Source organism: Culex pipiens, chromosome 1 (assembly GCF_016801865.2).
Source record: "Culex pipiens pallens isolate TS chromosome 1, TS_CPP_V2, whole genome shotgun sequence".
In the NCBI taxonomy this organism is placed as follows: Eukaryota; Metazoa; Arthropoda; class Insecta; order Diptera; family Culicidae; genus Culex; species Culex pipiens.
This window is the reverse complement of record NC_068937.1, coordinates 20,000,011-20,014,967: the sequence shown is the minus strand read 5'-3', so window position 1 is coordinate 20,014,967 and position 14,957 is coordinate 20,000,011. Positions and strand designations below refer to the sequence as shown.

At 28.7% G+C, this 14,957-nt stretch overlaps 1 protein-coding gene across 8 annotated transcripts in view; it reads right to left on the bottom strand.

Moving 5' to 3' along the window:
• The window catches only part of LOC120416924 (sex determination protein fruitless), a 456,860-nt gene that overhangs the window by 52,593 nt on the left and 389,310 nt on the right, over positions 1-14,957 (bottom strand). For all 8 annotated transcript variants that reach the window (XM_052706115.1, XM_039578832.2, XM_039578835.2 and 5 more), the window contains one exon: positions 3,250-3,873. In XM_052706115.1, coding sequence (XP_052562075.1) covers positions 3,250-3,873 — 624 coding nt within the window. The remainder of the gene's footprint in view (positions 1-3,249; positions 3,874-14,957) is intronic.

Sequence of the window (14,957 nt, the reverse complement as noted above, 5' to 3'; positions counted from 1 at the left end):
TTTTAGAGAATTAAGAGAATTAAATAAAGAATTTTATAAACCATTTTTTTTAAATTGTTTTGCGAATTTAGAGAATTTAAAATATTCAGAGAATTAAGGAAATTTAGAGAATTCAGGAAATTTAAAGAGTTAAGATAATTTATATAATTTCAAGAATTTAAATAATATAAAGAATTTTGAGATTTTGTGAAAATTGTGAGAACTTTGAGAATTTTGATCATTTGTGTAAAATTTGAAGGAGGATGAGAATTTTGTCAAATTTATGAACTCAACGAAATTTGAGAATTTTGAGAATGTTTATAATTTGCTGAATTTTTTAAGTTTTTAGAATTTTTAGAACTTTTTAAATTTATAGAATTTTTAAAATTTATATAATTTTTAAAATTTGACGAATTTAAGAATTTTGAGATTTTTTTTCAATTTTGACAATTTGGACTATTTTAAGGTTTAGAATTTTGAATGTTATGTTTTATAAAATTTTGACAATTTTGAATTTTTCTATTTTGAAATTTTTTAGAACTTAGTATATTTGGAGAATTTAGGGAATTTAGAGAATTTTTAATCTGTTGAGCAATTTGAGAATTTTTAGAATTTCGGAAATTTCGAATTTTTGAAAGTTTTGAGTATTTTGAAACTTTTGAGAATTTTGAAAATATCGAGTATTTCGAGAAATTTGAGAATTTTGAAAATATTGATATTGTGAAAATGTTTAGAATTATGAGAATTTTGAGAATTCAGAGAATTTAGAGAATTTTGACATTTTTGAACAATTTTTAGAATTCTGAGAATTTTGAAAATTTTAGAGAATTTTGAATATGTTGAGCAATTTGAGAATTTTGAAAATTTTCTGAATTTTTGAGAATTTTGAGTATTTTAAATTTTTTGAGAATTTTGAAAATATCGGGAATTTTGAGAATTTTGAAAATATTGATATTATGAAAATGTTTAGAATCAAGACAATTTTGAGAATTCAGAAAATTTAGAGAATTTTGACAATTTTGAGATTTTTTAGAATTTTGACAATTTTGAAAACTTAGAAAAAAATTAAAATTTGGAGGATTTTGAAAATATTGAGAATTCAGAGAATTTTGAGCATTTAGAGAATTTAGAAAATTTACAGAAATAAGAGAATTAGGAAAATTTAGAGAATTAAGACAATTTAAGAAATTAAGACAATTTAGAGAATTAGGACAATTTAGAGAATTAAGACAATTAAGAGAATTAGAGAATGAAAAAAATAGAATTTTGAGAGTTTAAGATTTTTATAATTTTGTAAAATTTGAGTATTGTGCGAATTAAAAAATAAAATAAAAAAAACAGGAATTTGAAAATTTTGAGAAAATTTGAACTTTTAAGATTTAGAGAATATTGAGAATTTTAAGTTTTTTTTGTATTTTCGAGAACTTAGAGTATTATTTTGAATATTTTGATTTTGATTTTGAGAATCAAAACATTTTTCAAAAATTCAAAAGTTTTGGAAATTTAAAGATTATTGGGATTTTGAGAATTTGAAGAATTTTGATCATTTTGAGAATTTAAAGTATTTTGAGAATTTTGAAATTTAGGAATTTTGTAAATTTTAAAATTTCTGCGAATTTTGAAAATTTTAGCGAATTTTGAAAATTAAGAAAACTGGAGGATTCAGAGGATTTAGGAAAGAGATTTTAAAATTTAACAAAAATTTTAAAATTTTAGAGATTTTGAGAGTTTTGAAAATAGTGAGGGTAATGAGATAATTAAATAAATAAATAAATAAATAAATAAATGAATTAAATGTCGCATAATCTATCTCATCAAGAGATTTTAGAATAAAACATTTTTTTAACAACATTCGGTGTCTAATGAATGAACTGAAATTTTCCTAATTTGCAAAAAAATGCTAATTTTAATGATTTTCCACAAAGATTTTTTTTGACCCACCAAAACTTTTAAAAATTGAAGTATTTTTAGAAAACTCCAGTATTGCTTCACAGTCTCGGTATTTTCTCAAAATTTTATTATTTGTACTAACATTTTATTGTCATGAGTTCAAAATAATGTAACTGAAATAGAAAATTTCATAATATAAAAAAGTAGGTGCCTCAAACAAAACTATGACTGTAGCTGTCTTGGATAAGCTGAGAAACTGTCAATACCCGGAATTAAGTCAAGTCGAATCAATGAACCTTCAATTTTTATTACAGTTTTTTTCTTTGTGGTTGAACTACGTAATATCTGTCAAATTTCCTAACCTTAAAGTTTGTTTACTTATAACCAGAATTGTAAATTTCCAAGATTTGCTGTAACCTCACACGGATTATCCCCAACTAAGTCCTTCTGTAAGAACGACTCCCGTACACGTGTGTGTGTATGTTTGCACTGCGCTCTCTTTCAACATTTCAAACATTCTTCCGCCACAACGGGAAGAACTAAGAAAGAAAAACGAGGTGGTGGTAGCAGTGAAACGTTTCACTCGCAGTTCGCCCGCAGTTAGGCAGCACTTGGCATCATCGTAGCATGCCGTTCATAAAACTCCCGTTTTTTTTCCTCCTTCAAAGTTATGCACGGAGGGGAGGTGAAGCTGCTTTAAATAAGCTTGATGGCACTCTTGAGTGGGGCCAAAATTGTCCAGTGGCGTCGCAAGATTGATGAAAAAGCAATCTGTCAAATGAAAAATTATGACGTTTGACATTTGATGAAGTTGTCAAAATGCCATAATGCGGCGTCACGACGCCACTGTCCCAGCTGCATTTTTTTGAGGTTAGAATGGCATTTCCCATCCAACTTCTAGAGAGATCTGTCGAAGTGACGAAAGATATTCATGTTTATGTAAATTTTGGTCGCGCCTCCTCCTCCTCGTGAATGTTGTGCCATTTTGAGGGCGTTATTGCGCCAAGCGGAATTCAACAGGAGTCGTCCGGGCGGGGGCTGTTTTGTCATTCATAATTTGTTTCTTCGAAGGAGGAAGGCGGGCAAAGTCGGGGCGGGGACATTTGAAATAGTTTTGCCTAATGCAGTGTCGGCGGCCGACAAGAAAAGCTTAAATGGATTTTTAATATTTTGGCCGCGCAGCGGCACAAGTGTCGCCGGTGATGCTTTTTTGAGTTATTTCTGAAAGAGGGGGCGGGGAAGAGGGGCGGGCACATATTTGCATAAAGTTTTAAAGTTTTTCCTTCCGAAGGGAGGGAAAAAGGAAGTTCTGTCCACTTTGTTTCGTCCAAGAGACCACAAATTCCTGTTGTTTTATTCATGACTGCTGGAGACACTCACCTGCGATTCGTACCCGCCTTGCCGATCGGTGATCAGGCTCGGTGTCGACGGCAGAGAGATATCACAGGTGCTGGACATTTTACGCTTCTTCTTGCTGCTCCCGCCGCCACTGTCGCCACCGCCGGACCGGTCCAGATCCCGGTCCCGCTCGTCAATCCCGCCCGACGGCGAATAGTCCCGCTCGTCAAGCCCGCCGCCGCCGCCGCCCATTGGCGTCAACAAATCGGCGCTGCTGACCCGCCGCTGCTGCTGCTGCTCCTGCAGCTCCACCCGGTGCCGGAGTTCCGCGGCCTGCTCCCGGTCCAACCGATCCCGCTCCCGCCGGGCCGCCTGGATCTCCGACTCCCGCTCGCGCAGCTCCTTTTCCCGCAGGGACGCCACGTGGTGCAGAGTATTGTTGTTGTTGTTGTTATTATTGTTGTTATTGTTGTTGTTGTTGTTGCTGGCGCTGTTGGCGTCCCGTTCCCGGTCCCGGCTGAGACTGTTGCTGTTGTTGTTGGTGAGGGAAGCAGGTGGGCAGGAGTCGCGGCCATCGCGGGAGTCACCCCGCGGCCGGTCCGGGCGGCTTTTGTCCGCGTCCGACGAGTACCGGCTTTCGGCGCTGCTCTCGGTGAGACCTCGGACCTAAGAGAGGGGGAGAGGAAAGATGGAGGAAAGATCATTAGTTGGCAGAAGTTTTTCGGAAATTTGAAGTGAAATGAAAATGACAACTGCGTAATGTATGAACGAACCCCTAGCAAATGTTTGACAGTTTACGAACTTGAGCTAGCATTAGGGAGCGTTCTTTTATTACGCATCGCATTTTTTTTTGGGAATTTCAGACACCCTTACCCTTAAAAATTATTTACATGGAACACAGTCGTTGGCCCCCTCCTTTATTCCTCATATCTGTATAACGTAATAAAAGAACGTTCTTTTTTCTCAAATAACAGAAACAATTATAAAAAATAAAAAATAAGCTGATCAATAATAAAATTAAAAATATAGAAAAATGAAACCGTTAATCATATTTTTACAAAATTTAATTATTAACGCAATGCCTCCACTCATACTTTTTTAGTTTTTTTATTTACTATGCAGACATTATTTACCATAATTTTTACTCTCAAATATATTATTGCTTATTGCGAGATAAAATCACGTTTCTCCTTCGGATTGGCAACCCGGCCTTCAACGCGAGTGCACGCGATTTTGCTTAGTTCTCTAAACTCGATTTTGCTCGCGAATTTTGTGTGCGAAATTCTGCCCTTTTGGTAACACCTGTTTGTAGAAGCAATTGGCTGATGGACAGTGCATTGAAAAACCATGGATTTTCAAAGGAAACCTTGGGAATATGTGTTTTTTCCGCGATTTTTTTTTTTTTTTTTTTTTTTTTTTTTTTTTTTTTAATTTATATTTATTTTGATTTTCTCTTCCATGTACATTCATTCAGTTAAAATATTATTGAGTGTCCAATCACAATCGATGACTTTTCACCTCAATTTTAAATACAAGCAACCAGGGGCGCCGACTCTGGGGGGGCACGGTACTTTTTGCCCCCCTAAAAATTGGGCAGGGGGGGCAGCCCATACATTGTGCCCCCCCAGAAATTTTAGAAGAAAAATATTCTTATTTTAAATATTACAAAAAAAATCACAGAAATAATTGAAAATAATATTTAAAACTGAATTGGAATTGGATAGAATTCTTGTAAGCGAATCTGTAAAATAGTTCAAATTTTTTTTTTAAATCGACAACGTTTCATCTATACTACTGCGCTCTCTTATGCTAACTAGGTAGGAAAACCAGCAAGCTTAGTATACAAGAGCAAACTTACGCAAACTCTTGTCAAAACAATCATCAAGTTTTCAGACGCAACATTCTGCGATTTGCCATTGTAGATCAGGATTTAGCGAAAATGAACTGAAACACATTTCAAAATGGTCATTTGATGACAGCTTTACATTTTAAAAAATGCTGATAAATTCGATATTTTTTTGAGTAATTTTAGGTATTTTTTTCTTGATTTCTTTTTAAAAAATTGCAAATTTTTGGTCGTATCAAGTTGTCATAATGCTTTTTTTGATTTTATTAAAAACCGTTTGTGTATCTTTTTGGTTATTCTTAAATTCGGAAATTCTGAAATTCTTAAATACTGAAATTCTGAAATTCTGAAATTCTTAGATTCTTAAATTCTTAAATTCTTAAATTCTTAAATTCTTAAATTCTTAAATTCTTAAATTCTTAAATTCTTAAATTCTTAAATTCTTAAATTCTTAAATTCTTAAATTCTTAAATTCTTAAATTCTTAAATTCTTAAATTCTTAAATTCTTAAATTCTTAAATTCTTAAATTCTTAAATTCTTAAATTCTTAAATTCTTAAATTCTTAAATTCTTAAATTCTTAAATTCTTAAATTCTTAAATTCTTAAATTCTTAAATTCTTAAATTCTTAAATTCTTAAATTCTTAAATTCTTAAATTCTCAAATTCTTAAATTCTTAAATTCTTTAATTCTTAAATTCTTAAATTCTTAAATTCTTAAATTCTTAAATTCTTAAATTCTTAAATTCTTAAATTCTTAAATTCTTAAATTCTTAAATTCTTAAATTCTTAAATTCTTAAATTCTTAAATTCTTAAATTCTTAAATTCTTAAATTCTTAAATTCTTAAATTCTTAAATTCTTAAATTCTTAAATTCTTAAATTCTTAAGGCCCCCGTCTCGTGATTCGCGCGCGCGTGGTTTATCATTTTTAATATTTGTTATATTATCGTTTATAAAAATCCAAATACATCACGATTTAGAGAATTTTCTCAGCTTTCTAACTACGGGTTCATTTTTCAAAAAAAGTGAGTTTTTCTTCTCCATCGGTGCTTTTTAGTAAAATAGTTTTTCAAAATTCTGGGGTATTTCAAAATTTATCGCGATGACCTATACTTTTTTATACACCAAAATGTTCGTTGGGATGTGGGCAACATATGTCTAGAACATTGTTATAATTTTTGACCAAAATATATTGCCGTTTTTTAGTAAAAACTATAGCGCGCCATCACCATATTTTGAAAATATTGAAAAAGCTGGTTTTTACCTTGGAAGGCAAAATTCTCGAAATTCAAAGCGAAGACCTATACTTTTTATCGATGGAAAATGTTCAGAAATATCCAAGAATCAATTTGTAGTACTTTGAAAAATATTTTAGTACATAAAAATATTTATTTTGGGCAAAATATTGAGAAAAATCTATTTTTTTCAAAGAAACTCAAATATATTCCAAGTATTTCGCCAATATCTCGAGATTCAAAGCGATGACCTGTACTTTTTATGGATGAAAAATGTTCAGAAATATTCTAAAATCAATTTGTAGTACTTTGGAAAATATTTTAGTACATAAAAATATTTATTTTGGGCACAATATTGAGAAAAATCTATTTTTTTCATAGAAACTCAAATATATTCCAAGTATTTAGCCAATATCTCGAAATTCAAAGCGATGACCTATATTTTTTATGGATAGAAAATGTTCAGAAATATTCTAGAAACAATTTGTAGTACTTTGAAAAATATTTTAGTGCATAAAAATATTTATTTTGGGCTAAATATTGAGAAAAATCTATTTTTTTTCAAAGAAACTCAAATATATTCCAAGTATTTCGCCAATATCTCAAAATTCAAAGCGATGAACTATACTTTTATCGATGGAAAATGTTCAGAAATATTCTAGAATCAATTTGTAGTACTTTGAAAAATATTTTAGTACATAAAAATATTTATTTTGGGCAAAATATTGAGAAAAATCTATTTTTTCAAAGAAACTCAAATATATTCCGAGTATTTCGCCAATATCTCAAAATTCAAAGCGATGACCTATACTTTTTATGGATGACAAATGTTCAGAAATATTCTAGAATCAATTTGTAGTACTTTGAAAAATATTTTAGTACATAAAAATATTTTTTTTTGGGCAAAATATTGAGAAAAATCTATTTTTTTCAAAAAAAACTCAAATATATTCCAAGTATTTAGCCAATATCTCAAAATTCAAAGCGATGACTTATACTTTTTATGGATGGAAAATGTTCAGAAATATTCAAGAATCAATTTGCAGTACTTTGAAAAATATTTGAGTACATAAAAATATTTATTTTGGGCTAAATATTGAGAAAAATCTATTTTTTTCAAAGAAACTCAAATATATTCCAAGTATTTCGCCAGTATTACAAAATTCAAAGCGATGACCTATACTTTTTATCGATGGAAAATGTTCAGAAATATTCTAGAATCAATTTGAAGTACTTTGAAAAATATTTTAGTACATAAAAATATTTATTTTGGGCAAAATATTGAGAAAAATCTATTTTTTTCAAAGAAACTCAAATATATTCCAAGTATTTCGCCAATATCTCAAAATTCAAAGCGATGACCTATACTTTTTATGGATGGAAAATGTTCAGAAATATTCTAGAATCAATTTGTAGTACTTTGAAAAATATTTTGGTACATAAAAATATTTATTTTGGGCTAAATATTGAGAAAAATCTATTTTTTTCAAAGAAACTCAAATATATTCCAAGTATTTCGCCAATATCTCAAAATTCAAAGCGATGACCTATACTTTTTATGGATGGAAAATGTTCAGAAATATTCTAGAATCAATTTGTAGTACTTTGAAAAATATTTTAGTATATAAAAATATTTATTTTGGGCTAAATATTGAGAAAAATCTATTTTTTTCAAAGAAACTCAAATATATTCCGAGTATTTTGCCAATATCTCAAAATTCAAAGCGATGACCAATACTTTTTATGGATGGAAAATGTTCAGAAATATTCTAAAATCAATTTGTAGTACTTTGAAAAATATTTTAGTGCATAAAAATATTTATTTTGGGCTAAATATTGAGAAAAATCTATTTTTTTCAAAGAAACTCAAATATATTCCAAGTATTTCGCCAATATCTCGAAATTCAAAGCGATGACCTATACTTTTTATGGATGGAAAATGTTCAGAAATATTCTAGAATCAATTTGTAGTACTTTGAAAAATATTTTGGTACATAAAAATATTTATTTTGGGCTAAATATTGAGAAAAATCTATTTTTTTCAAAGAAACTCAAATATATTCCAAGTATTTCGCCAATATCTCAAAATTCAAAGCGATGACCTATACTTTTTATGGATGGAAAATGTTCAGAAATATTCTAGAATCAATTTGTAGTACTTTGAAAAATATTTTAGTATATAAAAATATTTATTTTGGGCTAAATATTGAGAAAAATCTATTTTTTTCAAAGAAACTCAAATATATTCCGAGTATTTTGCCAATATCTCAAAATTCAAAGCGATGACCAATACTTTTTATGGATGGAAAATGTTCAGAAATATTCTAGAATCAATTTGTAGTACTTTGAAAAATATTTTAGTATATAAAAATATTTATTTTGGGCTAAATATTGAGAAAAATCTATTTTTTTCAAAAAAACTCAAATATATTCCAAGTATTTCGCCAATATCTCGAAATTCAAAGCGATGACCTATACTTTTTATGGATGACAAATGTTCAGAAATATTCTAGAATCAATTTGAAGTACTTTGAAAAATTATTTTAGTACATAAAAATATTTATTTTGGGCTAAATATTGAGAAAAATCTATTTTTTTCAAAGAAACTCAAATATATTCCAAGTATTTCGCCAATATCTCGAAATTCAAAGCGATGACCTATACTTTTTATGGAAGGAAAATGTTCAGAAATATTCTAGAATCAATTTGTAGTACTTTGAAAAATATTTTAGTGCATAAAAATATTTATTTTGGGCTAAATATTGAGAAAAATCTATTTTTTCAAAGAAACTCAAATATATTCCAAGTATTTAGCCAATATCTCGAAATTCAAAGCGATGACCTATACTTTTTATGGATGGAAAATGTTCAGAAATATTCTAGAATCAATTTGTAGTACTTTGAAAAATATTTTAGTACATAAAAATATTTATTTTGGGCTAAATATTGAGAAAAATTTATTTTTTTCAAAGAAACTCAAATATATTCCAAGTATTTCGCCAATATCTCAAAATTCAAAGCGATGACCTATACTTTTTATGGATGGAAAATGTTCAGAAATATTCTAAAATCAATTTGTAGTACTTTGAAAAATATTTTAGTACATAAAAATATTTATTTTGGGCTAAATATTGAGAAAAATCTATTTTTTTCAAAGAAACTCAAATATATTCCAAGTATTTCGCCAGTATTACAAAATTCAAAGCGATGACCTATACTTTTTATGGATGGAAAATGTTCAGAAATATTCTAGAATCAATTTGTAGTACTTTGAAAAATATTTTAGTACATAAAAATATTTATTTTGGGCAAAATATTGAGAAAAATCTATTTTTTTCAAAGAAACTCAAATATATTCCAAGTATTTCGCCAATATCTCAAAATTCAAAGCGATGACCTATACTTTTTATGGATGGAAAATGTTCAGAAATATTCTAGAATCAATTTGTAGTACTTTGAAAAATATTTTAGTACATAAAAATATTTATTTTGGGCTAAATATTGAGAAAAATCTATTTTTTTCAAAGAAACTCAAATATATTCCAAGTATTTCGTCAGCCCAAAATAAATATTTTTATGTACTAAAATATTTTTCAAAGTACTACAAGTTGATTCTAGAATATTTCTGAACATTTTCCATCCATAAAAAGTATAGGTCATCGCTTTGAATTTTGAGATATTGGCGAAATACTTGGAATATATTTGAGTTTCTTTGAAAAAAATAGATTTTTCTCAATATTTTGCCCAAAATAAATATTTTTATGTACTCAAATATTTTTTAAAGTACTGCAAATTGATTCTAGAATATTTCTGAAAATTTTCTATCGATAAAAGTATAGGTCATCGCTTTGAATTTTGTAATACTGGCTAAATACTTGGAATATATTTGAGTTTCTTTGAAAAAAATAAATTTTTCTCAATATTTTGCCCAAAATAGATATTTTTATGTACTCAAATATTTTTAAAAGTACTGCAAATTGATTCTAGAATATATCTGAACATTTTCCATCTATAAAATGTATAGGTCATCACTTTGAATTTTGAGATATTGGCGAAATACTCGGAATATATTTGAGTTTCTTTGAAAAAAATAGATTTTTCTCAATATTTTGCCCAAAATAAATATTTTTATGTACTAAAATATTTTTCAAAGTACTACAAATTGATTCTAGAATATTTCTGAACAATTTTCATCCATAAAAAGTATAGGTCATTGATTTGAATTTCGAGATATTGGCTAAATACTTGGAATATATTTGAGTTTCTTTGAAAAAAAAATAGATTTTTCTTAATATTTAGCCCAAAATAAATATTTTTATGCACTAAAATATTTTTCAAAGTACTGCAAATTGATTCTAGAATATTTCTGAACATTTTTAATCCATAAAAAGTATAGGTCATCGCTTTGAATTTTGAGATATTGGCGAAATACTCGGAATATATTTGAGTTTCTTTGAAATAAATATATTTTTCTTAATATTTAGCCCAAAATAAATATTTTTATGTACTAAAATATTTTTCAAAGTACTACAAATTGATTCTAGAATATTTCTGAACATTTTTCATCCATAAAAAGTATAAGTCATCGCTTTGAATTTTGAGATATTGGCGAAATACTCGGAATATATTTGAGTTTCTTTGAAAAAATAGATTTTTCTCAATATTTAGCCCAAAATAAATATTTTTATGTACCAAAATATTTTTCAAAGTACTACAAATTGATTCTAGAATATTTCTGAACATTTTTCATCCATAAAAACTATAGGTCATTGCTTTGAATTTCGAGATATTGGCGAAATACTTGGAATATATTTGAGTTTCTTTGAAATAAATATATTTTTCTTAATATTTAGCCCAAAATAAATATTTTTATGTACTCAAATATTTTTCAAAGTACTGCAAATTGATTCTTGAATATTTCTGAACATTTTCCATCCATAAAAAGTATAAGTCATCGCTTTGAATTTTGAGATATTGGCTAAATACTTGGAATATATTTGAGTTTTTTTTGAAAAAAATAGATTTTTCTCAATATTTTGCCCAAAAAAAAATATTTTTTATGTACTAAAATATTTTTCAAAGTACTACAAATTGATTCTAGAATATTTCTGAACATTTGTCATCCATAAAAAGTATAGGTCATCGCTTTGAATTTTGAGATATTGGCGAAATACTCGGAATATATTTGAGTTTCTTTGAAAAAATAGATTTTTCTCAATATTTAGCCCAAAATAAATATTTTTATGTACTAAAATATTTTTCAAAGTACTACAAATTGATTCTAGAATATTTCTGAACATTTTCCATCGATAAAAGTATAGGTCATCGCTTTGAATTTTGAGATATTGGCGAAATACTTGGAATATATTTGAGTTTCTTTGAAAAAAATAGATTTTTCTCAATATTTAGCCCAAAATAAATATTTTTATGCACTAAAATATTTTTCAAAGTACTACAAATTGTTTCTAGAATATTTCTGAACATTTTCTATCCATAAAAAATATAGGTCATCGCTTTGAATTTCGAGATATTGGCTAAATACTTGGAATATATTTGAGTTTCTATGAAAAAAATAGATTTTTCTCAATATTGTGCCCAAAATAAATATTTTTATGTACTAAAATATTTTCCAAAGTACTACAAATTGATTTTAGAATATTTCTGAACATTTTTCATCCATAAAAAGTATTGGTCATCGCTTTGAATTTCGAGATATTGGCGAAATACTTGGAATATATTTGAGTTTCTTTGAAAAAATAGATTTTTCTCAATATTGTGCCCAAAATAAATATTTTTATGTACTAAAATATTTTCCAAAGTACTACAAATTGATTTTAGAATATTTCTGAACATTTTTCATCCATAAAAAGTATTGGTCATCGCTTTGAATTTCGAGATATTGGCTAAATACTTGGAATATATTTGAGTTTTTTTTGAAAAAAATAGATTTTTCTCAATATTTTGCCCAAAAAAAAATATTTTTTATGTACTAAAATATTTTTCAAAGTACTACAAATTGATTCTAGAATATTTCTGAACATTTGTCATCCATAAAAAGTATAGGTCATCGCTTTGAATTTTGAGATATTGGCGAAATACTCGGAATATATTTGAGTTTCTTTGAAAAAATAGATTTTTCTCAATATTTAGCCCAAAATAAATATTTTTATGTACTAAAATATTTTTCAAAGTACTACAAATTGATTCTAGAATATTTCTGAACATTTTCCATCGATAAAAGTATAGGTCATCGCTTTGAATTTTGAGATATTGGCGAAATACTTGGAATATATTTGAGTTTCTTTGAAAAAATAGATTTTTCTCAATATTTTGCCCAAAATAAATATTTTTATGTACTAAAATATTTTTCAAAGTACTACAAATTGATTCTTGGATATTTCTGAACATTTTCCATCGATAAAAAGTATAGGTCTTCGCTTTGAATTTCGAGATTTTTGCCTTCCAAGGTAAAAACCAGCTTTTTCAATATTTTCAAAATATGGTGATGGCGCGCTATAGTTTTTACTAAAAAACGGCAATATATTTTGGTCAAAAATTATAACAATGTTCTAGACATATGTTGCCCACATCCCAACGAACATTTTGGTGTATAAAAAAGTATAGGTCATCGCGATAAATTTTGAAATACCCCAGAATTTTGAAAAACTATTTTACTAAAAAGCACCGATGGAGAAGAAAAACTCACTTTTTTTGAAAAATGAACCCGTAGTTAGAAAGCTGAGAAAATTCTCTAAATCGTGATGTATTTGGATTTTTATAAACGATAATATAACAAATATTAAAAATGATAAACCACGCGCGCGCGAGTCACGAGACGGGGGCCTTAAATTCTTAAATTCTTAAATTCTTAAATTCTTAAATTCTTAAATTCTTAAATTCTTAAATTCTTAAATTCTTAAATTCTTATATTCTTATATGCTTATATTCTTAAATTCTTAAATTCTTATATTCTTAAATTCTGAACAAATAAATTGATGTTAAATTTTCGATTTTTTTAAACATTGTTTTTTTTTGGTAATTTCCAAATTTCTGATTTTTTAAATTTCTGAATTTCAACTTTAGATTTCTTAACATTTTTAAGCCATGAGTGTTTTTAACCCTAGGGTTTTTTAAGCTTTTTTTTAAATTTTGGAATATTTATTTTTTACTGTTATTTTTTTTAAATTGCAGATTTGAAAAAAAAAATGTTTTTTAATGTGCATTTTCCAATTTCTAAAGTTCTAAATTTTTGCTTTTTAATTTTGATTTCATTTTTAGAATATTTGTGTTGTTGAATTTTAAATACCTGATAATTTTTATTATTGACTGTTACTTCTGGAAAATAAGTGAGAATATGCCAATTAGAAGGAATTCGCCTTCCAAACATATAAAAAATTCCCCCAATAAACATTCTCAATCACGTTTTAATAAATTATCTTTTTCAAAAAAAAATGGATTCCGGATGAAAAAAACTTTTATCACATCGTAATATTACAATTGGTAAAATTCGTGATATACAATAAACTTAAACATCAAATCGCCACTCACCTAACGATTTCGGAAAACAACCGTGCCCCCCCAACATTTTGGACTAGTCGGCGCCTCTGCAAGCAACTTTCATTTATTCATGAAATATTGTAGCTTTCGCTATTCAGTGATTTCAAATGTAGGAGGTCCTACATGTACAAAAGGGAAAAGGGATACCTTAAAACTAACTTATAAACTATATAAAGAGCGGATCAATGCAGCTGAAGACTGCAATGATTTTTGTCGAAATGCATCAATTATCTTATTGGACATAACATCCAAAGTGTCAACTTCGGCTAATTGATGAAGTTCACTGGTGCTGAACCAGGGAGGAAGTTTCAGAATCATTTTCAGAATTTTGTTCTGAATCCTCTGAAGTTTTTTCTTCCTGGTTAAGCAACAGCTTGTCCAGATCGGCACAGCATAAAGCATGGCAGGTCTGAAAATTTGTTTATAAATTAACAGTTTATTCTTGAGACAAAGTCTAGAATTCCTGTTTATAAGTGGATACAAACATTTAATATATTTGTTACATTTAACCTGGATACTTTCAATGTGATCCTTGTATGTAAGGTTGTTTTTTCCGCGATTTGATTTCGTTTTGTTTGTCAAGAATATGGCGTCTCCGCTAGCGCTACGCCCTCCGGCATGCAGTGAGCGAGGGACTGTTTAGTGGTGTTGGTTATAATTAGGATTTAGATCGAAGCACGGAGAAGCGAAGGAAATAACAACAGGAATAAGAAGGATCCGAAAAAATTAATGTCGCTTCTGTGTCAGTGCGTTTGATCCGTGCTAAAAGCTTTGGCTTGAAGATGACCTGGGTGCGTGTGCGTAGGTCCTCGTGAATCAGAGCTTTCAAGTGAAAGTTTGAGCTCGGAGTTTTGCGGTGGAGGATTTTGTTTACACTAGACGGCCGGAGGACTGGATTCGCTGTCTTGCTTTTTGGCCGATGCCAAGGCCAACAAGAAGGCCAGCATCTCACCAAAATCAACCAAAGCTGAATTTGGTGAGTTCGTTTCATGTTGTTTGCATTGCGAGTGTGTGAGTGAGATTGGAATGAACGGGAGAAGTTTGACATTTGTGGATCATGTGGATCGTAAACGCTCCACCGAAGTGTTGCCATATGGAGCAAATACAAACCT